At 39.7% G+C, this 26,329-nt stretch overlaps 2 protein-coding genes across 2 annotated transcripts; one reads left to right on the plus strand and one right to left on the minus strand.

Annotated features, from left to right (window-relative positions):
* The first annotated feature begins 1,909 nt into the window (after nucleotides 1-1,909).
* On the plus strand, nucleotides 1,910-17,275 carry LOC148851044 (extra-large guanine nucleotide-binding protein 1-like). The gene is made up of 8 exons (XM_088944829.1): nucleotides 1,910-3,722; nucleotides 3,810-3,947; nucleotides 4,049-4,153; nucleotides 4,249-4,431; nucleotides 5,347-5,527; nucleotides 6,241-6,482; nucleotides 15,922-16,085; nucleotides 16,541-17,275. Exons 1-8 carry the CDS (start codon nucleotides 2,469-2,471, stop codon nucleotides 17,139-17,141), a joined length of 2,868 nt encoding a protein of 955 aa, XP_088800955.1. The 5' UTR covers nucleotides 1,910-2,468; the 3' UTR covers nucleotides 17,142-17,275.
* Nucleotides 17,276-17,688: 413 nt separating this feature from the next.
* Nucleotides 17,689-24,011, minus strand: LOC148851045 (inactive protein kinase SELMODRAFT_444075-like). Its single transcript, XM_088944830.1, has 8 exons — nucleotides 23,567-24,011; nucleotides 23,282-23,415; nucleotides 22,149-22,243; nucleotides 19,678-20,756; nucleotides 19,378-19,538; nucleotides 18,910-18,986; nucleotides 18,326-18,650; nucleotides 17,689-18,201 (listed from the first exon to the last, which is right to left on the minus strand). The coding sequence occupies exons 1-8, from the start codon at nucleotides 23,778-23,780 to the stop codon at nucleotides 18,055-18,057; spliced, it is 2,232 nt and encodes a 743-aa protein (XP_088800956.1). The 5' UTR covers nucleotides 23,781-24,011; the 3' UTR covers nucleotides 17,689-18,054.
* Nucleotides 24,012-26,329: the final 2,318 nt, after the last annotated feature.

Raw genomic sequence — 26,329 nt, forward strand, 5'->3', positions numbered from 1 at the left:
ATTAAATAATTAAATAACAAAAAATAAAATAAATATATAATACAAAAAAATAAAAAAGAACAGGGCATGTCATTAATATTGTATATTCATAATATTGAACAAAAATATGTATGAAATGTAAGAAGTATTTTTGTAAATGATGAAATTGGAAAGCCAAAATTAAAATTAATCTAAAAATGAAATGATGTCATAGTCAAATAATAAAATTCTTAAAAATAGAAAATACAAAGAATCACAAAAATAAATGTTATACATAAGATATAATGTTATATATTTATAAATAATAAAATATTGGATACATATATAATATTATACATTCATTATATTGAACAAAAATAAATATTATACATAAGATAAAATTTTATCAATAACGGAACTGTAATACAAAATTTAATGTCAACCTATAAATTAAAATACTTTTCTTTTTTGGATCATGTGTTAATGGTTTGGGTCAAATGGATTAATTGATGATATAATAGTTAGATAATAAATATTTAAAAAATAATAAAAAGTATAAGTAATCAAAAGAATATATAAAAAATTATATATTAATTATGTCAAACAAAAATGAAGTGTGATAAGTAAAAAATATGTATATAATGTGGATGAAATATATAATTTAAAATTAATCCAAAAGTAAACTTATTTTCTTATTTAAATGGTGGGTCAATGATCCAACTTTTAAAAGAAATTCATGTCATAATTGAATTTAAAAAAAGATAGAACACAAAAGATAAAATGTATAGAGTTTTTGTTAGAGACATTTTGGAACATTTATAATGTTATATAATCATCATATTAAATAAAAATAATTGTTAAAATAAAAATTATTTTTATTTAAGATAAAAATGGAATACAAAATATAATAGAAGTAGTAGTTGTTATTGTTGTAATAATAATAATAATAATAATAATAATAATAATAATAATAATAATAATAATAATAATAATTATTATTATTATTATTATTATTATTATTATTATTGTAATTTAAAATTTCTATAGGTACACAATATAAATATTTAAATTTATTTTTAATCATATTATTACTTTTTTATTTTCAATTTATATACTAAATATGATATCTAATTCATAAGTGCAACGCATATGCATAATTACTAGTATATGTATATATATATAGAAAGAAAAGCAATGGACTAAATGGATTGTTTGTCATGTCTATGGTGAAATTGTTGTTTGCCATTTGATGGCACATGGTAGTAATAATTTGGATTTGGTCCTCAACACACCTCTCACCAATCTCACACTGCTTCTTCTATACGTGATTGTGATGGCTTATGACTTTATGAGGTTGGTGTGAGGAATGTTCTATAAGTAACAGGCATTTATGCATAATCCAGAATTCTGGATTTACTATTGGGGGTGATCATCAAAAAACTGAACTAAACCAATGGAGGACTGGCTCCTTCCTGTGTTAACTGGATTATTCCAGCATTGACGCGGAATCAAGTCCCGCAATCAGCACTTGGAAAAAAATAAAGGATAAAGGGGAAAAGTTATGGGTGATTAACCAAAAAAAATAAAAAACTGAACAATAAAAAATTACAGTTAACTGAGTTGATCATTTGGGTTTTAACTGCTATGGTATTGAAACCTGCGTTACTGGAACCTAAATAATACTAGAAAAAATAGAAAGAAACCATTTAACTGGGGTTGGAGCGGTAGTAGTGGCAGTAAGTAACCAAGCACTGTGGTAAAAGATTCGAAGAGAGGACAGAGGACAGTGTTACTTCAACTTCATCCGAATTCCGAATTCCGACTTTCGAGCTCAGACAGTACCAAAGAACTAAAGACAAACTCAAAACCCTTCCATCCGACATGTCCGCCACGCCGGACGGACTTGTTTGGTCATCGTAAAATACAAGGTCATTAAACAAATTGAAAAAGTGTACTCCACATCCCAAAACCCTCTTCATGTCTCTTTTGTTCATTCCCCTTCCAATTTCCAACCATTTCCCTCCCTACGCGGACTCAGAAATCAGAATACCGCCCAGGATTTTCAAGACCGGCTCGGCCTCTCTTTCATCCTCTCCTCTCCCGCCTTTCTCTTCTCCGTTTGTTCATTCTTCAGCTGGTAAGGCGTTAGAGAGGATCAGAGGACTAGTCCGTTTTTGCATTTACTCTGTGATTTTGTTATTCTTTTATTTTTAGTACCATCTTGTTTTTGGTTCATTTCATGGAGAATATTCAGTTGATCACATGAGGGGAGGATCTAGCTAGCTTCCTCTGTAAGGTTAGGTTGGCATTTGAGTTTCTTTGTACACAAGCAAGATAATGGAGGAGCTTCAGAGGGAAAACTCTCATGGATGCTCCTCCTCTTCTTCCATGCGGGTTTGAGCTGTAAAACGAAAGCTTTAGCCATCTCCAATGATTTTTTTTCTCTTATAAGATTTTGGGACTTAGGGCGTGTGTTTCTCAGTAAAATTCAACTGGAGTAAGACGAAGATATGAAGAGTCTCCTTACTAGCATGTTGCCCGTCGGGGCTTCGATCCCCCACAGTCAAGATGAGGTCGAATATTCGTTTGCCATGGAGTACCACGGTCCTCCCGTCACTTACGATCTCCCTCGAGCAGTGCCGATTGACATCAAACGGATCCCGACCGCTACTGTGGTTCCTCCTACCTCTCTCTCCGATAAGCTCTCCTTGCCGATTGCCCAGCCACTCATTGCGCCAGATCCTTCTAGCAAGAACTCCAAAGAACTAACCCTAGGTTTTGACAAGATTGTTTCTCCCACATCCGTGATCGCCTTTCACCAGAGAGATAGAGACGGTCCTGATTGTGGATTATCGGGTGAATTTAGTAGCTCAGGCACATTAGCATTCTCGAATGGCCATGACCAGTCCTGTGAATTATCTGTCGTGGTTGATGGTGGTTCTGGCGCATTGCATTTATCTAATGAGCATGAAGGTTCCCAGCAGTTATCAGGTGGAATAGGAATCTCAAGGACACTAGAGTGTTTTAGTAGCCGCATTGAGTCACATGAATTATCGGGAAGCTCCGGTGCCCAGCGGGCTTCAAATGATTGCAAAGAGAGTTTAGATTTTTTAAATGATATAGATCAACCAGATTGGGGCTCCACCGAGTCAATGCAGAGCTCTCGTTTTCTATCATCCGAGGTTTCTTCTTGCAAGGACGAAGATTTCAATAATGGTCCCCCTTGCCATGCCAAAAGAACATCAATTGTAACCTTCCTTGATGCTGAGTCAAGTGACACAATTCATGGGGAGTTTAGTCCTGTTGAAGGCCAAGCCATCCAGGAACAGAGAGGACCTGAAACAAGGCCAAAGAAAGGGGCATGTTATCGCTGTTCTAAAGGAAATCTGTTCACAGATAAGGAGACATGCATTGTTTGCAATAAAAAGTATTGCAGTAACTGCATATTGAGAGCAATGGGGTCAATGCCAGAAGGGAGGAAATGTGTCACTTGCATCGGATTACCAATTGATGAGTCAAAGCGAGAGAGGTTGGGTAAATGCTCTCGAGTGCTTAAATGGCTGCTTAATGAGTTGGAAATTCAACAGATAATGAAGGCTGAAAAGTCATGTGAAGTGAATCAGCTACAAGCAGAGCTTATATATGTAAATCAGCAGCAGCTCTGTCCAGAGGAGTTGATTTTATTGCAGAGCTGTCCAAAGCCACCCAAGAAGCTAAAACCAGGAAAATATTGGTATGATAAAGTATCAGGGCTTTGGGGAAAGGTGAGCATGAAATTCCTATGATTATATTTTAGCTTTCTAGATGGCTTTGCATGGTTATGCAGTTTGATGTTTTCACTAAAATTGCAGGAGGGAAAAAAGCCTTGCAATATTATTAGCCCCAATCTGAATGTCGGGGGGCCCATTATGCCAAATGCTAGCAATGGAAACACACGGGTTTCTATAAATAACCGGGAGGTTACAAAAGCAGAGCTGTGGATGCTTCAGGTTGTCTTCTTGGACATGATAAAGACATTAGGTTTTGCTGATATTTGGTATTTTTATTGAATAAAAGGTAAAACTAAGCATTGTACTGTTTAATTTTGCAGCTGGCAGGGGTCCAGTGTGCTGGAAACCCAAACTTCTGGGTGGATGCAGATGGATCATACCAGGAAGAGGGACAGAAGAACATAAAAGGGCATATCTGGGGCAAGGTGCAATTTACACGTGAATTTGTTTGTGCGTGTTTAACGTGTTTCTTTATTCCTTTTCCCTGCTTCCATCATTCATTTTGGTTTTATATTCTCAGTCTGCAACAAAACTGGTGTGTGCCGTTTTGTCACTACCTGTTCCTTCTAAAGCTACAAATCCTTGTAGAGAAGAAAAGGCTCTGGTTGATGGACCTGCCCCTGATTACCTCGAGCAGAGAACACTCCAAAAGCTTCTTTTAGTTGGATATAGTGGATCTGGGACAAGTACCATATTTAAACAGGTAACTCCTATTTAAACCTGGTTTTTACATTGCCTTGTTCTTTTCCAAGTGTACAACTTCTCTGCTATTCTCTAAGAGGTGAATAAAACATGTTTTCTTAAGAGCAGTAGCTTGTAGATGACCACGAAATGACACAAACACTTCTCCACAACATGATCATTCATGCTGAAATCAATCTATTAAGGATAGCACTTGGTAGATTTAAAACCATGTTAAAAGAAATTTCCTAGGGCTGCCTCTTTATATCAGTTGAAATTTTCATTGTAATATACTGTTTTGGGGTAGCTGAATGTAATCTACTTATGACCATGATTAAATTTTCAAAAGTTTCTTGTCCTACATTTTAAAAATGTTGTTGGTAGGATGCCATGCCTGTCGGAGAGTTTTGAAGCACTACTTCACTTGGATGTTTAGTTTTGGCCAGGCCTGTTTCTCTGTATTTTGGATTTATACTCTGTGGAAAGGGTCCTTCAATCAAGTAATACTCTATTGTGCTCTATCAAGATCCATGCTTCTGTCGAATAACAAACCTTCAGATCAATTTTACCACTTAAGACTAATTTTCCTTGGTCTTCCCTTAGCTCTTTTTTGATTCTTCTACTTGCATTAATTCACTCCTTCCATCCAACAATACTCTGTTCAATTTTCTGATGGATATGACCTACCTATCAGAAGTTGCCCAAATTTTGTGCCAGAGTTTTGACATTATGACAAGCCCCCCCCACCCTAAAAAAAAAAAAAATGTCTGAAATGGTTTGGTGTACAGTGGTAATGAATTAATAAATAGTGAAACTGTGAAAGGTTTTTATTCAAGTTAATATAGACATGTCGTACATTTTGTGTTGAAAAAAAATGGTCTTGAAGTTTGGTAAGCTCAAGGAATTAGAGGTTTGAGCTATTACTTACTTATTTCAGGCCAAGTTTCTGTACAACTCAGTCTCCTTCTCAGAGGATGAGCGCCAGGATATCAAATTAATAATCCAGAGCAATGTATATAAATATCTAGGTATACTGCTTGAGGGGCGTGAGCGTTTTGAGGAAGAAAGCCAGGCGGAAATGAAGAAAAATCAATCTGTTGAGCAATCTAGTGCCTTAGGTATGAGTCGGTTACATTTGCCTCCACTTAGCTTATATAATCTTTGGTTTTCCATTTTCTTTTGAGATTTTTTTGTGGTCAAGAACATTGATGTATATGATCATTGTTCATCACCACCAGGTCATTGGTAAACATCTGTTTAACTTTTTAGCTGAATATTTTTGTAAGAAACTTTCTGGAAGAAGTATAAAACTCAAGAATTCAATTTCTTGAATCCCACACGTATGCATGGTGCACATCAACTATTTTACTTGTACATTGACTATTATTTTGAAAGTCAAATTCTGGTTCACTTTGATGATGTTTAGCTGGTAGTTGAAAAGGCCCATGGTGGAGTTGAAAAAACTGGACCCCACTGTTGTCAAAATGAACTAGTATTTTTAACCATGCAACCCAAAAGAATGTGTTGTTTACATGGTTTTATGCTTAAAAATACCATATAAGTAAATGATTCTGTGTCACAACGAGCACCCATGATGTAATGCTTACATAAGTAAAAACTCTGTGTGATGGCGTGAGCTCCATATTCTACATGTATTAGAATTTTCTTAATGGGGTACCTTTTGGATTTGGTGGCGTTTTAGTTGATGTGTGAAGTATTTTTCCTCTTTGGTTTTATGCATATATTTTAGAGCTTTGTCTAGCATGAACCTGTTGATTTGACCTCTTGCTAATAAAAAATAACCTTAAAAGTGTAATCTGCTAAACAATAGGAAATGCCAGTGAACATGATGAGAAAACTATCTATTCCATTGGTCCAAGGCTTAAAGCATTTTCAGACTGGATTCTCAAAGTTATGGTGTCTGGTAATTTGGAAGCCATTTTCCCAGCTGCCACTCGAGAATATGCTCCATTGGTTGAGGAACTGTGGAAGGATGCAGCAATTCAAGCAACATACAAGCGGAGAACTGAACTACAAATGCTACCTGTTGTTGCTAGTTATTTCTTAGAACGTGTAAGTTCATGCTTTTTTCTTTTGCTGGTTTTAGATGCATACAATTTGGATTGGTTATGCTTATTATCCTATTTCTTGTTAATACTGCTCATAACAGGGTAAGAATTCCCAATAGAGACATGGGGTTTTGGGATTCCCATTGCCCTTTGGCATGTTGATGTTTTTATTTTTCAAATATGATTTAAATTCTAATGATCTTCACTTGAAACGAACTGGAATCAAGGCTAAATATAATAGTATCACATTGATTTGTAGTAGAGTGCTGAGACCTTTGTACAGAAGCTGAAAAACTGCATCTTTAAAAACATAGTTGTCATGGCGACACCTAGGCGACAAGGCGCCCTTTGAGGCTCGCCTCGCCTAATCGCCTAACTGTTTTCTACTTCCTACTATAAAATACTTTTTTATTCATTATTTTTTGAGATTATAATTATAAAATAGACATTATTAAACTAAAATAATCAGTTTGTGGTGTTTATATACTGATTTTTTTTTTATTATTTGCTTATTTATTAGGGTTTAATCAACACAAACATTGCTAAATGCTGCATTGAACCCTCAAAGACTTCAAAACCTGAACCAACAAGTAAGGAAGAACTAAAAATTTTATCTAATCAGCACATTTTCCTCTTCCATATATTCTTCTTCTACTTCTTCTTCTTCTTCTTCTTCTTCTTCTTCTTCTTCTACTACTACTACTACTACTACCAATACTTTTTATTTTCTTCTTTTCTATAACAAAAATAAGGACTCAGCCCCTATATTTTTTGAATTTTATTTTCCTTCTTCCTTTTTGTTCTCATGAATATGTTGATTTTCTATACTTTAATATGAAATTTATACTTTTCTTATGAAAATCATGAATAATTGTTAAAGAAATATGGTTATGGTGCCTAGGGAACTATCCTATTACCCTATGCAGTACTGATGTAGTCTATTTGGGAGGAAAGGAATGCAAGAATTTTCAATGAGAAGCACAGGCCAAAGGAAGAAATTGTGGAAATTATAAAAATAAAGTTGCAAACCAGATAAAAATTCTTGATCTCTTCCAACGCTTTACAGTGACTGATATAGTAAGGGCGTGGAATGAAGTGGCACACTCCTCCAAAGAAAAGGAAAGAAAGATGGTGGAATTGAAGCCCCTAGCAAGTGATAAAATAAAGTTAAACTTTGATGGGAGCTCTATGGGAAACCTAGGAATGGCAGGTATTGGTAGTGTGCTTGGGGATTCCTTAAGCAAAGTGATGGCTATGTATTCAGGACCTATAAAGTTAGGGGATTCACCAAAGGATGAACTGATGGCACTGTTACAAGGCCTAAAATTTGCTAAGAAATCAAACTTCAAAAACTTGAAAGTTGAAGGGGATTCAAAACTAGTTGTATCTTGGATCACTTCTAGGTGTTATGTAGCTTGGATTTATAGACATGTTTTAAGGGAAATAGAAAGCCTGACAAGTGACGTGAACGCCCCTGTTACCTGGACAAGGACTACAAACGGGATGGCCAACACTTTAGCTAAGCAGGGGGTCTATAGCCAGCAGCAGTTTTGAGCTTTATTATAATTAAGTTCTTGGGCTTTGTTTTTTCAGGATTCTGTAATTTTAGGTGACTGGATACCCATTCTACTGTAACTTGTTTTTCATATATTAATATAATTAACCTTTTTCTTGCTGATCAAAAAAAAAAAAAGAACTTATGACACTGTATCTCAATTGAAATCTGACCTAAACAGATTCAACCTGAGTTGTGTTTGGTTCGAGGAAATAGCATCTTGGGTGGGCTACATGTTAAAGCTGAGGTTAGATTGGCCTTGGGCTGGCCCTCAAATGAACCCAACCTTTTACACCCATAGGTGACCCCTTATACAAGGTTTGTTGTGCTGTCTTAGTGTTTTCCTGAACTACTTAGAGCCTTAGAGGGGAAAATAAATATCATAACTAAGACAAATTTCATGGCTAACATAGAAATTAAATTGTGGTATTCTGAAGGATCTTGTTTGTGACTCAAATGTTCCTGTTCAGTGTGGAAAGATAACAAGAACGGATCTGAATGCAAGTTGCAACTAATGTTTTGAAAACCAGTCTGAATCTGTTAAACTTTGGATAATAAATGATATGCCAAAATGCTTTTTATTTATTACCGAAGTATTTTTTTTGATAAAAAGGAAATTTCATTAATCAAACCAAACCACCACCATCCCCATTTGGAAACATGAACAAATCTTTAAACAAGCCGGAAAACTGATCAACATCGAACACTGGATACACACTTTCCTACAACCAATATTCTTTGCTAACTTGATGCCCATGAAAATGTCATATGCTTCAGAGAAAACAGGTAACCCTGCTACATCTAATCATGCTTGCCCATCCAAAAAGGGTACCCTTGGAGTTTGTTGCCACCACACCATGCTCAATTTGATTTTCCTGCACAAAAGTTGTATGAACCTGGATTGTGTCAAAACATTCATATATGATTCGCCTAAAAAGAGTGGACTCCTTGAGATTGATCTTCAAGACTTTGGTGGAGGCTGTGCAAAGCTATTGCCTCCTTCTCTTGCCATGCCCTATTAACATTGGTAAATTACATCATGTGGGGGTGAGAGATTACCCATAAAAATTATACTATTTTTATTTTCTGTTACAGCACATGTCCCATGTTATAACAAAAACTATACATCATATCAGATTTACTAAGATTCCACTCTTGAAGCCAAGGTAACAGCCATTGCTTAACAGATGACATTGAGTTGTCCAAGCAATGAAAACCATAAGCAGATCTGAATCAAATAGGTCTACTGGAGCTACAGTACAGCAATGCATGTGTTGAGGGCCCGGGAATAGGATCTCGTCACGGGTCGGTCCACGGGGAAAACCTCCTGTTTTCCCTTGTTCCTTCCTGCTCGTGATGAACCTATCTTGGTGCCCTTGGTGATTTGTCCAAGAGATCACCAACTCTCCTAACTCACTCTTGACTGAATAATTTGATATCTCATTCAATAATGGGGTCTCCTTAAATAGGAGATTACAAGAGTCCTAATCAAGGGGAGTTTCCTCGCTGAATAGGGAGACTTCCAGTTCTATCTTGCTAAGGATAAACTAAGCTAATCCTAATCTGATAAGCTACTAACAAGATAAGATAAGCTAAGCTAATCATAATCTGATAAGCTATTAACAAGATAAGATAAGAGATAAGAACAATAAGATAAGAACAAGCAAAATGAGCTAATCTAATCTAGATAAGGCTGCTGTTGCCGAACTGGGTAGGATGAGCATCACTGAATCCTTGCTGCTGCTGGCGGTGGGCCCGGGGCCTGTTGCTGCCGGCGGCGACGGTACGTCTTCCCGAGGAAGGCGTCCATAACATTACTCCCCTCCTGGACTACGAGCTTGTCCTCAAGCTCGAAAGCTGGATATGTGGCTTGGAACTTTGCCAATGGGATCCATGTGGCTTTTGTTGGTGGTCGATCACACCATTCCACAAAGACTTCAAGGATTCCACGATTGAAATGAGAGCGGGTGACAGTTTTAGGCTGGGGGACCAGTTTCGACTAGTCTCTGGCAATTCCAGTTGGTAGGCCACACTGCCAATCCGTCGCAGAACCTTGTAGGGCCCATAGAACTTAGGGGCCAGCTTTGGGGCGGCCTTGTGGCGCAGGGAGCGCTGCCGGTAGGGCTGGAGCTTCAACCAAACAAATTGTCCTGGATCGAACGATAGTTCCCGGTGGTGCTTATCATAGTGGAGCTTCATGCGGAGCTGGGTCTGCCGTAAGCGAATGCGGACGTCGGCGAGGAGGGCGTCGCGGTCCTGTAAGGAGAGATCGACTGCGTCCAAGCGAGTAGATCCGGGCTCGTAGGACATCAAGTGGGGAGGATCCCTGCCGTAAACACGCGGAAGGGGGTCATGCCAAGGGAGGAATGGTAGGCTGTGTTGTAGCAGTACTCGGCCCAAGGAAGCCATTCCAACCACCGTCGGGGTTGATCGCCTACGAAACAGTGGAGATACATCTCGATAGTGCGGTTAAACACTTCCGTCTGACTGTCGGTTTGTGGCCAGTAAGCTGATGACTAGGCCAGGGTGGTGTCGTGTAGTCAAAATAATTCTTTCCAGAAGGCACTAGTGAAGACCGGGTCTCTATCGCTGACGATGGATTCCGACAACCCATGTAAGCGAAAGATATGTGTAAAGAAGGCGAGGGCAATCGAAGTGGCACTATACGGGTGTGATAGAGGAATGAAGTGTGCGTATTTAGAGAAGCAGTCGACTACCACAAAGAGAACTGATTTGCCCCCTACTTTGGGAAGTCCCTCAATGAAGTCCATGGAGATGTTGGCCCAGATCTGCGATGGGATGGAAAGGGGCTGAAGGAGGCCTGTCGGGTGTAGGTTTTCCCATTTGTGCTGTTGGCATGTGGAGCAATTCTGGACAAAATCTCGAATAGAAGTCTTCATACCTCACCAATGGAAATCAGTCTGGACGCGGTGTAGTGTTTTTTGAATGTCCTCATGGGTGGAGTTATGGATGCTGGTGATGATGATGGGAATTAACGGGCAGTCTACTGGAAGATGGACTCGTCCCTTATACAGTACCAACCCGTCGTGAAGTGACCAATCGGGGTAGGCCGTGCCGGTCTGGATCTTTTGCAGTAAGAGCGACCATTCCGGGGACTGTGGTGCTGCCTTCTTAATGTTGTCAAACAGAGAGATCCGAGGTTGGGAAATGCTACATAGAACCATCGCGTCTTCTTCTCGCCTAGACAGGGCATCAGCTGCGCGATTAGAGGATCCTGCCTTATATTCCACCTGGAAGTCAATCCTGAGCAGTTTGCTAACCCAATGCTGCTGAGGGGAAGTTGTGAGACATTGCTCTAATAGGTATTTGAGGCTATAATGATCAGTTTTGACGATGAACGACCGCCCCCACAAATACGACCTCCAGTGCTGGATGGCTCGGGCAAGGCCGATTAGTTCGCGCTCATAGGCTGGAAGCTTTAGATGCCGGTCGGCCAATCTGCGGCTGAAGAAAGCGATCGGGTGCCCTCGTTGCTGTAGTACGGCCCCGATACCCACTTTGGAAGCATCGCACTCGACTGTAAATTCGAGGGCGAAATTAGGTAATTGTAGGATAGGGGTTGAAGACAGTGCATTTCGCAGTGATAGAAAAGCTTCATCAGTTGTGTCGTCCCACCGGAAGGAGTTTCTCTTCAACAGGTTGGTTAACGGGGCTGCCAACACTCCATAGTTCTGTACAAATTTGCGGTAGTAACTCGTTAAACCGAGGAACCTGCATAAGGCCTTGGCAGATTGAGGTTTGGGCCATTCTGTTATAGCCTGAATCTTGGAACTATCAACTGTGACACCCTGCCCATGGATGATGTGGCCGAGGTAAAGAACCTGTCGTTCCCCGAAGGAGCACTTGGACCGTTTCAGGAATAAGCTGTGTTGGCGTAGGAGTACGAAAGTGGTCCTCAGATGGTGGACATGCTCTACCCATGATTTGTTGTAGACGAGGATATCATCAAAGAAAACTAAAACAAATTTGCACAAATGGGGCTGGAATACCTCGTTCATTAGTGCCTGAAATGTAGATGGTGCATCGGAGAGTCCGAATGGCATGACTAAAAATTCGAAGTGGCCATGGTGGGTGTGAAAAGCAGTCTTCTTCATGTCACCGGGAGCCATGCGAACTTGGAAATATCCGGACCTGAGGTCCAGCTTAGAGAAATACTGGGCACCATGCAGCTCGTCCAGCAGTTCGTCCACAACGGGAATGGGGAACTTATCTTTGATCGTCCGGTCATTGAGTTCTCTATAGTCAACACAGAACCTTCATGTTCCATCTTGCTTCGCCACCAACAGAACCGGCGAAGAGAAGGGGGAGTGACTTTTGCGTATGATCCCTTGGTTCAGCATCGCTGTACATTGTTTTTCTATCTCATCCTTCTGCAAGTGAGGGTAGCGATAAGGCCTGACAACGACTGGTGCTGAACCCGCCACCAAAGGAATACGATGGTCGCAAGCTCGGGAAGGGGGAAGGCCCTTTGGTTCCTGGAACAGATCTGAAAACTCGGCGAGAAGTTTTTCTATGGTTGCTGGTTCAGTCTGGAGTGCATGAACCTGCTGTGTCTTTTTTTTAACCTTGCAACCGTGCCATGAAACTTGCTCACCATTCAGGTGGAAGGTCATGGTGAGTGCGCTGAAGCCCCACAAAATCGGGCCTAGGGTAATTAACCACTTGACCCCGAGAACAATATCGAACCCATCCAATGAGAGTACAAATAAATCAACAAGAATTAGTTTAGAATTGACCTGTACTGGAACGTCCTTACAAATCCCTGGACTGTGAGCTTTTTCACCATCTGCGATGGCTACTTGTAGTCGCGGCCGAAGTTCCATTGGTAGTTTTAACTGCAGGGCTGCATGTTCACTTATGAAGTTGTGTGTGCTCCTTGAATCGACGAGAATGCGCACCGGCTGACCTGCGATCTGTGCCTGTAACTGCATGGTCTGAGAGGTTTTAATACCGGTGATCGCATGGAGAGAGATCTCTGGTTCGAATGTGACGGGTTCCCCTTTCTCCTCCTCTTGCTCATCTATGAGAAGGTAAAAAAGTCTCTTGCATCTATGCCCTGCCGAGTAGAGGTCATCACAGTTGAAACATTGACCTCTCGCTCGGCGCTCTGCCATTTCTGCCTTGGTCAAGCGCTTGATGGGAGGAGTGACCATGTTACTACCTGTACTTGTCACTGCTCTGGAGGTGGTGGTCATGGAAGGCTTCATTTCCCGGCTGGTAGCAGAAGAGGGGGTCGTTGCTGCTGGTCTTGGGGGCACCCACGAGTTTGGTGGACGACCCACATCAAAAATTCCGTGGCTGAGCTGCAGCTTGTGCTCAAATGTGTGGGCTAAGTTCATGGCTGTGACCAAATTTGGGGGATTCTGCATCTCGACATCCACTCGCAGGGGTTCTACTAACCCTGCTGTGAACATATCTACTTGCTGGTTTGGTCGCATGGAGGATGCCCTCGCGAGGAGGGTTTGGAACTGTCGCTGGTATTCAGCAACTGTTCCGGTCTGTTTAAGGTTAATTAGCTCGCCCAGTGGGTTGCTGGTCAATGGGGGTCCGAACCGAAGAAGGCAATAGGATTTAAACTGGGGCCAACTGAGCCCGGGTTCTTCTTGCTCTAACCGATAAAACCAAAGCTGTGCTTCTTCTGTTAAACGAAAGGCGGCTAGGCTTACCTTGTCCTGGTCATTTGTCCGTTGATTCCGGAAGAACTGCTCGCAGCGATACAGCTAGCCTAGGGGGTCTCCGTTGCCATTGTACGATGGGAACTCCAGCCTGTTGTACTTGGGGACGATGGCTGCTCCATGGCTGACGAATTGCTGTTCGTCGGAAGACTCCGACAGATCTGGCTGGCGGTTGTTAGCTACTGTCCCTCCGTCAGAGTTCCTTTCCCTGCTGGAAAGAAACATCTTCATTAGTTGCCGCAGTTCTCGCACTTCACCTTTGATCTCACAAACTTCGGAGTTGGTCTCCACGAGTTGGTGCTCGAGGTCGTGGACCCTGGAAGGTAGTTGCTCCAGATCTCCCATGACGCCTTGCTCCGATACCAAGTTGTTGAGGGCCCGGGAATAGGATCTCGTCATGGGTCGGTCCACGGGGAAAACCTCCTGTTTTCCCTTGTTCCTTCCTGCTCGTGATGAACTTATCTTGGCGCCCTTGGTGATTTGTCCAAGAGATCACCAACTTTCCTAACTCACTTTTGACTAAATAATTTGATATCTCATTCAATAATGGGGTCTCCTTAAATAGGAGATTACAAGAGTCCTAATCAAGGGGAGTTTCCTTGCTGAATAGGGAGACTTCCAGTTCTATCTTGCTAAGGATAAGCTAAGCTAATCCTAATTTGATAAGCTACTAACAAGATAAGATAAGCTAAGCTAATCATAATCTGATAAGCTATTAACAAGATAAGATAAGAGATGAGAACAATAAGATAAGAACAAGCAAAATGAGCTAATCTAATCTAGATAAGGCTGCTGTTGCCGAACTGGGTAGGATGAGCATCACTGAATCCTTGCTGCTGCTGGCGGTGGGCCCGGGGCCTGTTGCTGCCGGTGGCGACGGTACGTCTTCCCAAGGAAGGCGTCCATAACAGCATGGCTCAATGGTCTCATCAACTTCAGAGCATAAAGGACAATAAGGCATCTGCTTGCTGCCATTAAGTTCCTATTCACCGCCTAATAGTTATGTAGAACCCTCTGTCATATGCCAAAACTGATGGTACTAAATCACCATTTCCTCTGTCCTGAATTTGCTTTGCCTAGTGATGGGCTAACCTTACTGTAAACAAGTCATTCTTTCTTGTCAAACCAACTAATTGGATCCATCTGATCGGAAGCTGGGATGTAGATTTTTTTTTCTGTTTTTTTATCAAATTTTGCTCACTCTTTCTATTCAACATATGAATGAATCCCATCTTACTGACCTGGGAGCTTCAGCTCAGCCATCCTCTCAATAATGCAATATTTAGGTTTCTAACTCAGTCCTTGCATAGGGAAAGGCAGGCAACCATGGATCCCTCCAAATATTGACCTTGAGACCCAATTTTCCAACAGCCACCTTTTTTGTAATATATCCCTCCCATGATTTATGCTTCTCCATCCCCATGATGCTACTTTGGGGTTGGGGGCAGAAAAGAAATGACCATTATAAAAGTATTTGGCTTTTAGAACTCTAGCCCATAAAGAATAAAGGGTTTATGTTTTGCTAGCATTTATTAGGTTGAAACATCTTGCATCCCTAAAAACTAGCCCCCCTCCCTCTTGGGCTTGCAGAGCCTTGACCACTTGATCCAACTAATTTACCATGTACAACCATTTAACCTTTCAAACTGAAACTTGAGCTTCTATTATATTTGATATGCAAAATATTGCTTAAAATTGTTAGAAACCAATGATTTTATAGGGTAATTATGTTTGCTGATTTACTTGTTATTAAATGACTGATTTATGCTTTAGCAAAGGGGTAAAGACAATCGGTAATGCTAACAAAGCATTTGATAAAAATCAGAAGAGGTAGCCAGACAGTCTCCCAGTCATCAGAGGGGCAAATCTCTACCAGTGTTGTAAGACTTGGACCAGACCAGATGGTTGAACCAGTTACCTACTGGCCTTTTTTGGTCCGTGTTAAATGGATTCATGGTTTGAATGGGCTAACTGCCTCGGTTAACCAGTAAATCCATGACACAGTGACCAATGAGCATTCTGGTTGTCTGGGCCGAGTCTTACAAGATTTATCTCTACATTTTATGACAGTTGAACCACTAGAAGCCTTTTGAATTGTTAACAAGGGTTTCTAGAGATCAGTTGTAGACTGTAAGTTGGAGCTATCATTCCTTTTAAGTTCATTACATTTCTAAGTTTATACTTCTTTGCAGGTTGTTGAGATATCGAGAATGGATTATGAGCCCTCTGATGAGGACATTCTATATGCTGAGGGAATCACTTCATCGAATGGACTTGCTTGCATGGATTTTTCATTCCCCCATTCAGGCCATTCTGAGTCCATTGACACTGCTGATCAGCATGATTCCTTGCTAAGGTGGGTAACCGTGGTTCTTAGAATTAATTGTTGTGCCTGTCTGTATAGAGAAATCTAGTCCTTTATGGGCTGATAAAGCAGAGTTAATAGACAACCACCTTTTTCTATCAGTGAATGAAATTTTCATTGGTGTTGCTGATAAAAAATCTAGTCCTTTATTGGTCTAATCTAGGATATTGCCTTGGCAAAAAAACTTACCATTGGATTCTCTCACCGATCCTGATTATTCTGGACACCTAAGAGAGTATTTTTTATCAACCATTAATGATGAATGGTTCAGTGATGTCTATGGAACTGTCGTTGGCTGAGATCCTCCAATTGTGATCCATCTCCCTACCCCTGCATTTTCCATTCGCTTGGTTTAAGGGCTGAATGGGATTATAGTAGAATTAGTTTCACCCAATAATCTCTATGCATGTTGTTGTGATCTTTTTCAATATTTGATTCGTTTGCAGGTACCAGCTAATAAGGGTACCTGCAAGAGGCCTTGGAGAAAACTGCAAGTGGCTGGAGATGTTTGAAGATGTTAGACTTGTCATCTTTTGTGTTGCCCTGAGTGACTATGATCAATTCTGTGATGATGGGAATGGGGTGTTGATGAACAAGATGTTGGCGAGCAGGAAACTCTTTGAGATTATTGTTACTCATCCAACTTTTGAGCAGATGGAATTCCTTCTGATACTCAACAAATTCGATCTGCTTGAGGAGAAGATCGAGCAGGTCCCACTGACCTCTTGTGAGTGGTTCCATGACTTCCATCCGGTGAGAAGCTACCATCATTCTAATAGCAACACCAGAAGTAACAGTATCAATAATAATAATCCTTCACTGGCTCAGCTGGCCTTTTACTACATAGCAGTGAAGTTCAAGAGACTCTTTGCCTCTCTCACTGGACGAAAATTGTATGTTTCTCTTGGAAAGGGTTTGGAGTCTGGTACTGTTGATGGATCTCTCAGATATGCAAGGGAGATTCTGAAGTGGGATGAAGGGAGAGAAAACCTAAGTATAAACGAGCTGTCGTATTACAGCACCGAGGCGAGTTCCTTCTCTTCCTGATGTCTAAAGTCTAATATGGAATTGGCTTGTAAATGGGTCCTTTCATCATATACGAGTGTATATATATATTTATTTTGTGTAAAGTTGAATTACGTGAGCAATTGTAACCAACGGAATTTAGGATGTTGGGTGAAGCAGTGTGATCTCATCCATCCTTAGCTCTAGTCTCTAATCTCCACTCTATAGACGGTTTAGCACTTTCTACCTGGGAGTGGGATATCTAATCTCCTATGCCATAAAATTACTTTAGAAACTCGCTTAACCATCACATTTGTTAGATGATTCTCTTGTAGCATTTTACAAGCTGCTACATGTTTTGATGATGCAGAAATTCAATGCATTGAATAGTCATCCGGTTTTGAATACAGAGAACCATTTTGATCATGAGTTCATGATGCGATACCAATAAAAATATTTGTTGACAATTAATGTTTAACGCGGGGAGAGCACTGTGGACACCACAAACTGTCCGACATCCAAGTTTTTGTTTGTTTTTTGTTTTCCACCATGTATGGGAGGAATTCTGTGCAGTGCTCAACCTCTCTTGTTTTCATGAATAGTAGTATAGTACTTTTCATTATTACTATTACTGTTTATTATTTTAGTCGTCTCCATGTTCCTATATCATTTACCACTTTACATGTTTCAGCACGAGTACTGTTTAGGAAGATTAAAAAATAATATGTATATAGTACATTTAGAAAAGGAAGCCGATCTGCCCCGGCTACTCTTCAAGGCCTCAGTATCAGCTCCTCGAGCTCCTCGAGCCCCCCCAATTCCAACTCGTTTAGTATGTATCTCTTGAAGTATGCAATTTGGCACTGATAACTCAAAAAGAATAAAGTGCTGTATGTACAGCCAGCTTCAATTGGATTCAGTATGCCCACTTTTCTCTCAACATTAAGCGCATTTTTTAATGGGAAAGAGTACGGGAATGACCTCTCCATGATTCGGTTAGTGGGTGTGATATTGGACCATGCATACGCGCACTTCTACTACCGACCATGTCAAGCTCGGAACCCAGCGGGATGATTGCATCTCCCTCTAGAATTCTAAGGATCTAATCAATCAACAAACAAAATGGGTCATGTTATTGGATTAAGACACCCACAAAGAAGGCATTATATTTATATAGAAGAGGAATGAAATTAAACATTCTTTGAGAGAAATAATGGAAAGTGTACCTTTGACATGGGGGGTCTGGATTCTGGGTCTCGGCAAAGACACAAGGAAGCAGCCTGAGCCATTGCCTGGAGCTGGTGCGTATAATTATGGAGTTGGTCATGGTCCAAGCGTGGATCCAAAAATTGATGATTAATTGTCAAGGCATGGCTTTGTTCTAGTGCCAACATGGAGAGGGACAACTCTGGTAGCAATTTATGTGCATTGTGACGAGCCAAGTCAATTGTTCTTCGTCCTGTAATGAGCTCCAGTAATACCATACCGAATGCGTATACATCAGCTTTCTCTGTAATTTTTGCACCATCCGTGTATTCTGGTGCAAGATACCTGGAGATGACGTTTCTCATATTAGTACTATTGTCACTGTTACCAAAAAAGAATAAAAAAACATACATACTGCTGCTGCTGCTGCTGCAAATGTATACTATTTCTTAGGATAGTCCCTAACAGTTTATTAGGGTTTCCATAACAGAGTAACAGTGATTGCAGAGCATGTTAAAAAGGATGTAACATTTCTCCTGGGACTAGTGTTGCAGTCTTGCAGAGACGGGACTACTTCAGGATTAAAGTAACAAGAATTATATACCCTAGAGTTCCAATGACGCATGTGTCAGTACCAATATCCCATGACGGTTGCCACCTGGCCAGTCCAAAATCTCCAACCTAATAAATCAAAACGGTCAAACAATAGAATGTACAAGTTTCCAATCGCAAAAGCACTGCTTGCTGTTATAAACTTATAATTATGTCCTACTATCCTAGTGTCTGAATTAACACCTTTTTCTGATAGATAAAAAAACAGTCTTAATTAGATCCAAATCCGATAAGAATTAGGTACGAATCCAAAATATAAACGAATCAGAATCGGTTCCCCATGTATAATATATTCCATCCGGTCTGATCCATTTGCAGCACTAGGTGAAGTTTGCGGATTGCGGTTAAAATAAGGATCAAATATCTCTAATTAAATCTGAATAGATTTTTTCATGCAACCAAACACCCAAAAGATGCCTGAGAAAAGAAAGGGGAGAAAGAATGAAATTAGTCAAAATACCAGCGGCTCGAAGTCATGGGTTAGGAGGATGTTGCTAGGGCGCATGTCTCTGTGAACGATGCACCCCACCCTGCAGTCTTCGTGAAGGTAGCGCAACCCCCTCGCCGCTCCGATAGCTATCTTGAGTCGCGAGTGCCAGTCTAAACTGGTGCTCTCATTTTCTGCATGAATTTAATTTACGCATTTAGAAGTCGAGAAATCGGAATGCTGCTGGCACCACGTACGTGATGATGCCAGACCTACCTACAAGTACCCGACCAGACCACCGAAGTGAGAGAAATCAGGAAAGACGAGCTTTACCGTGTAAGTGGAAGTCCAGAGAGCCGTTGCACACGTACTCGTACACCAAAATCCTCCTCCCTTTCTCAACGCAGAACCCAATTAGCATCACAACGTTCCTATGCTGTGCACAACTCAATACCTCCACCTCCCGACAGAAGTCGGCATCTCCTTGCAACCCAGACACTTTCAGCTGCTTCACCGCGACCATTTGGCCGTCTCTCAACACCCCTCTATGGACCGAACTGAACCTACCTTCTGACAAGAAATTCATGTCTGAAAACCCATCTGTAGCTTCTTCAAGCTCTCTGTAGTCGAACCACACAGGCGGTCTCCCGAAAATAGGTCCCTTGTGCTGACATATTGAACATAGAGGAGGAGGCGTTGAAGTTGTTCTGCCCAAGGACACTGCATCTCTTAGGTCGGAGTTGACAATATAATCTCTTTCGTAGCTTTGGCTAAGCTCGAGTTGTTTGAACCTTGTCTCCCTATCAAATTGGGCAAACTTTTCAAGCAGAGTACGAGAAGGCTGGGATTTGGTGGTGTTGTGGGTATTCTTGTAGTTTCTGATAATTGAGCTCTCTCTATCAACAGCGTGGTTTTCAGGAATCCAATAGACAGTCTTCTGGTTACGAGCCAGTGACGACGCTGATGAATTAGTAGAGAGAGTAACGGGATCTTGGCCGTCCGACTCAAACACGGTAAATGGGTCGTCCGAGTATACTCTCTCTCTCAGAGGTCGAAGCTTCCTCTTGTTGACTCCCTCAAAGAGTGGGTTTTGCTCACAGACCAAGAAAGGAGAAGTGGCCGTATAAGAACTCGATACAGAAGTTGCTCCAGTGGTGGTGGTGGTGGTGGTGGAGGTTCTTGTGAAGGAAGTCTTTTGATCTTCAGGACTGCTGACAGGAGTTGAATGCTTTAGCCTGTTATCTAGCGACTTCTCATCGTCAGATTCTGGCGTTGGGTAGGAAGGGAAAGGGGGTTGGACTTCATTCGAGCTTTCCAATTTGAGCCTAAGGACTTTAGGTTGGGAACGTTTCATTACCACAACGTTGCAGTGAAGCTCCTCCATGCAATGTTTCTCTTCCTGTTTCAGTTGTCTGCGGCAACATAGGGCAATCCAATGAGATAATGAGATATAGTTGCAGTGAAGCTCCTACATAGTTTCTATGTAGAATGGGCGGAAAACAAATTATTTTTTCCCCTAAAAAATGGCAAGGTTAAACCTCATTGGAATATCTCATGTAAATATTTATGGATAAATCATATATAAAGAATAGAAAATAAAAGAAAAACAGGAAATTCCAGATAAATATAAGTAAATACAACAAAAAAAATGAAGGCAAAGAGAGAAAATACAACAGAATTATAGATCAAAATATAGAAAAAAAAACAAGAAAATACAAAAAAACACTAAATATTGCAAAAAAAGACTAAAAATACAACGGATCATAACATGCTTTAGTTTAATATGCCTATTTCTGTTATTTTAATATTTTCTTCTCCCACCCATCAAACTTTGAATGGATATTTTAGTAATTTTACATTTACCATCAACACCATGAACGAAATTAAGAGTGGTTCTATATGTTGCAAATAAAAGTTTGGGGAACTACCTATCACTTGTAGGGATGCAAACGGATCCCATTGGATTCGAATCCGATCAAAAGATTCGATAGGATTTGAATCCTATCAGTAAGGTGGATTTTTGAATCTTCGAATCTGATTCAATACGATTTATTTTCTTTAAATTTAATAAATTATTAAAAAAATAAAAATAAAAATAAAAATAAAAATACAATTATTTTTTAATTTTTTCTTCATATATATATAATAAAAAAATAATATAATAATTTATAAAAATATATTTATAAATAAATAAATAACATATATATTTATATTTATAAATATATAACACATCGGATCAGGTCTTTTTGGATTAGAAAAGGGGATCGGAATCCAATCCAAAACCCAATGTAGAATGATCCATATTTGATCAAATAGGATCCTCGGATACATTTGCAACCCTAATTACTTGTCATAATATGTAATATTTTAATTTTATTCCAGCCGCTTTTACGGTGGATTGGGCTCCTCCAAACAGGGAGAACGTGGCTCGCAGTCAATCAATCTCTCACTTACATTTATAGTTAGGTTGGTGTGAAGTAAATAAAAGGGCTATCAAATTCAGATAATCCTTTCTCTCACTTGGGCCCCTCCAAACAGGGAGAGAGAGGTGCGGGACCAAACCCACAGAACATCGTTTAATAGAAATTTTGATTATTCAAATACCATCCATGTGCGCAGGTCAACGTTTTAGATTTGGTAGGAAGCACCAGAGAGGATTGGTTGGTTATATGTTTTTAGCCCCTTTTCAACCAATCACAGTTATGAATTAAACAACGTTAATCAGAAACAGAGAACTAATAAAAAACTAATTAAACAAAATCCAAATTGAAGTCTATCTTATGTGATCACTGGTTAATCCTTACTTGTCTAGAATAACCCAGTTGGCTCCAGCTTTCTTTGATTCTGCAGCCACCACGCCACCAGATGAACCTGACACCACCTTAATCTTCACACCAACCTGCTGACATCATCACCATTTACATCCACTACTCAAAAAAACGAGAGAGAGAGATGGGAATTTTACTGTTATTATGCAGCAAGCTGCTGTTTCCATTATTAAGGCTGCATTTGAAAAAGATACTAATGGAATGTAAATCTTGGTTCAGGGTAAATTTGTATTCTGGTTCATTTTTGCTTGTATTTGACGATATTACATTTATGTATTGACAAATGACAGATTAATGCATATTTACATTGATGATAAGTTGTAAAAATATATCAATAAAAAAGAAATAAATTTGTATTCAAGTGAACATTTGATTAAAAAAATAAGTATATGTTTCATTAGAATTCATGTTTACATCCATTACAGCTAAAAATCTATTTAATAAGAAGAATAATTTATCAGTGCAAAATTAACCTAATTTTATAATTTATGTGAATTATTTTACACTCTATATATTTGCATTCACACTTATTTACATGACTTTCAAAGCAGCCTAAGTTTGCAAGTTGCTGCTTGGCAAGTGACTTCAATAACAGAAGTGACAACTAGGGTTGTCTCAAATCTGAATGGGCGGGTACCCACTAGAGGATGCTAATTGGGCCTACTTCTTTCATGGACAGTTAATGGATGGGCCAGTGTTCGTTAGTCGGTGTCTCGAAGACGTTACACCCACTAACTCAGTCCCACTCCCACTCGCTCAATTTATGTCTAAACAAGTAAGCAATGCTATTAGAGAGGTTTCCGCGTTTTCTAATGACCTAGGCTACATTTACATGGTCCCGAAGCAAAATTAAATTGCCCTCTGGCTTCTGTGGTGTCAAACTCATTGCCCGTCAGATCCCGGCGTCGGATATCGATCTGACAGATTCTGACACTTCAATTATCAAGTATTCAAGTGTCGTTAGTCTCCACGGACAATCATTGTTTTGATGTCAAATTTTGTCATATAATGGCTATAATAATTTTGGTCAAAAAGGTTAAAGATGTCAAGTTAAAAAAAAAAAATGATGCCGGACAGTTTGGTAATTTTAACCGATGTTAAGTCGTTACCTGGTCTTGGTCGTGAAACTGGAGCACCATCTTCGAACAGGATTCCGAGATCTGACATCTCCAGTCGGGAGACCTCTCCCGGTGACGGCTCCCACAATCTCCGGTGAATATCGGAAAACTCCATAATTTCCGACCTGTATTAACAGAGTGCTCTCGTAATTAACAAATTTTATATCACATTCCAGAGAGACAGAAGGAGGAATTGCGTCTGTGGATGACTGTGTTTGAGCTGAGAGAGATTAAACCGGTACGATGATCAAAGAAACTAAACAGTGAATTGCTTACCCTTGCTTTTCTCGGATGAAAGGATAGCTAGCAAAGTGATGCAGTCTCCGGGACGAACAACGTGGGACAGTGCCCAGGCCAATGCAGTCTTGGAGATATCCTTCTCAGCTCTAACGGCGACGATTACCTGCTCTTGGGCTCTCTTTTCAGCGTATTGATTTCCATCTGCTCCACTTTTTCCAGTGAGGGATGGCCGGATTTCGGCCTGAAACATGAGTTACTCTGCGGATTTTGTCCAGCGGCAAATGCGAGGGAATTGAGGAAATCAAGTGTAGCCTAGCCTAGCGTAGAACAAGGAGGAGAGAGAGAGAGAGAAACCAAACCAAACCAGAACTCACTTTCTTTGTTGGTATATAAACATATCATATTAATTAAAAGGAGGTTCGAGAGTTGAGAAGGTTGAAATTTGAGACCATACCCCTACCCCAGTTAGTCAATTAACCATGGTTAGGTTGCCGCCTTCTTAATCCTTTACATACGAGTTGGCATTGTGGAACCTCAACCTCAATCAACTCGCTATATTGAACCCTAGCCGTCTGATATCTTTTTTCTTTCTGTTTAAGAAGGAAAAGAAAAAGGAAAGGATAAAACAAAAATAAAAAAATAAAATAAAATAAAAGGGATTGTTAGAGTAGAGAACAGGGAGTTGGAAGTGTTGTGTTGTACAAGTGATTATGGGGAGGTGGAGAAAAGCTCCCATGAGTATTAAACGCCCATTTAACTTCTGCTTGGGGGCCCATCGGCCCATGAGTATTAAATGCCCATTTGACGATTATGGGGACATTGGGGAAGTGGAGAAAAGTTCGAATCATCTGTGAAGAAAAGAGAGAGAAAAGCTCAAATCTCATAGCGAATTTTTTGGTTGATTTACTTGTAGTTTTACACCCCTACTTCAAGTCTCTCTCTCAAATTTGATTTTTTTTTTTCAAAATTGGCCAAAAGCTCAAAAGCAGAGGTTAGGGCTCTTCATAAGAATGCCCAACCCGACCAAACCAACCAACCCAGACCGACCCAACTCGAGTTGGCCGGGTTTTCATCAGTACCGGTCGGTTTCGGGTTGGAAAAATATATAAATCGATATATCGGGTCGGTTTTGGTTTTCTTGTGTATAAATCAAAATCAATCCGACCAGAACCGAACTAGTCTTCTACTAGTTCGGTAGTTCCTAGTCTTTTACTAGAACTAGAAGGCCCATTAGGCAATTACAATTAGAATAGGCAATCTATCATAGTTTCTAAATTTCTATAATCTTTTACACTAAATAGTCAACTCATTAGGCAATTACAATTAAAATTCAATTAGGTGTCCTTTTGTACAGGAGCAAAATCGAAACTGACCGAAACCGACCCAACCTGACTCAAACCGATCAGATTCGGTTTGGCCTATCAGTGGGTCGGTTTCGGTTTCCATCTCAAGTAACCCGACTAGGTCAAATCGGTTGAAAAAAATCCAATAAACCGACCCAACCCAACCCGTGAACACCCCTAACAGTGGCCTAGTTCGAGGGTTATATTTATATGTATAGAGCATGACCGACAATTTGATGTAATTTTCAAGTCAACCAACATGTTCGATGTCCCTTTTTCAATTTTGAGGCCACCGTTTGATTAACGTGACAATAAATTGATGTTTGGCTTTTGGATGGAATTGCATTCTCTCTCTCTAATTATTATCTTTTCTATTTTCAAGTGGTAAAAAAAAAGGGGTTTTTATTGTTCAGTTCACCCGAGATACGGTTTATAAGGGACTATTAGTATATTAGAAGGGCGCTGTAATTTCATATTTCTGAGTTGGATTGCAATCTATTTATTCATAAAAAAAATAGTGGTGTGTTGTTTTGGGCTGTCCTGTACGAGATCGGCTTCAGTCAGTGCAAGTCTTATTCGAACAACCTTGCATCGGAAACATTTTTACACTTCTATGTTTTATTTTATGGGGAGATATTCCCAACGCAAGGATATAATGAGTGTTCAAACGGGCTTTGCACTGACTGAATCTGATTTTATTGCGCACGGGAGTAGGGGTGTAAACGGGTCGAATTTAAATCAGATTAGGAAATATCCGAATTCAAATCTGATTAGAAAATCTGATATCCAATGGATATTGAAAATTAATATCTGAATTTGAATCCGATTAAATATTCGAATATTCAATTTGAATCAAATTTGATTAATTAATTAATTTAGATAATTAGTAAATATATAAAATAAATATTTTATTGATATAAAGTATATAAATAAGTAATTATTTATATAACTTAATTATTATATATAAATTATATAAATATTTTATATATTATATATAATAATTAAATAAACGGTTGAAATCGGATATTTAACTGAAATAGTAAAATCAGGTGTTATTTATCAAAATTCACGGATGGGTTTTGATTGGTCAAAACTCTTTCCATACCATATCTTTTCTGCATCATAGATTTTCCCTAGTTAAACATCACAAAAGAGCAACGGTTACTTCACTTCCATTGGCACAAAAACTAAGAGAGTTTCTGAAAATGCCTTATTATCATGAGAGTGGGTAAACTAGTAATTGCCTTCTAATTTATTTTGGTTAAAAACAAAAAGATATGGGCATGAATAGGTGATCACATTCAGTCACAGCAAAGTCCATTCAAACAGCCATTATAGCCTTGCATTGAGAATATCTCCCCATGAAATAAAGCACAAAAATATGGAGATATTCTCCATGGAAGGTTGTAAAGTCTGTTCGAACTGGCCTAGTTCTGACTGAAACTGATCTCTGTGA

This window comes from Nelumbo lutea, chromosome 5, assembly GCF_056320005.1.
Source record: "Nelumbo lutea isolate HS-2025 chromosome 5, American lotus-T2T, whole genome shotgun sequence".
Lineage (NCBI taxonomy): Eukaryota > Viridiplantae > Streptophyta > Magnoliopsida > Proteales > Nelumbonaceae > Nelumbo > Nelumbo lutea.

What these genes read in the sequence shown, in the direction of transcription:
- LOC148851045 (XM_088944830.1), bottom strand. Translation starts at nt 23,780, where the DNA reads ATGTTTCAGGCCGAAATCCGGCCATCCCTCACTGGAAAAAGTGGAGCA. An exon ending in AACTGGGTTATTCTAGACAA is followed by an intron (nt 20,757 to 22,148) that starts GTAAGGATTAAC and finishes ATGTTGCCGCAG; the next exon opens with ACAACTGAAACAGGAAGAGA. An exon ending in TCTGGACTTCCACTTACACG is followed by an intron (nt 19,539 to 19,677) that starts GTAAAGCTCGTC and finishes AAATTCATGCAG; the next exon opens with AAAATGAGAGCACCAGTTTA.
- LOC148851044 (XM_088944829.1), top strand. Translation starts at nt 2,469, where the DNA reads ATGAAGAGTCTCCTTACTAGCATGTTGCCCGTCGGGGCTTCGATCCCC. An exon ending in CAAGTACCATATTTAAACAG is followed by an intron (nt 4,432 to 5,346) that starts GTAACTCCTATT and finishes TACTTATTTCAG; the next exon opens with GCCAAGTTTCTGTACAACTC. An exon ending in CAGCATGATTCCTTGCTAAG is followed by an intron (nt 16,086 to 16,540) that starts GTGGGTAACCGT and finishes ATTCGTTTGCAG; the next exon opens with GTACCAGCTAATAAGGGTAC.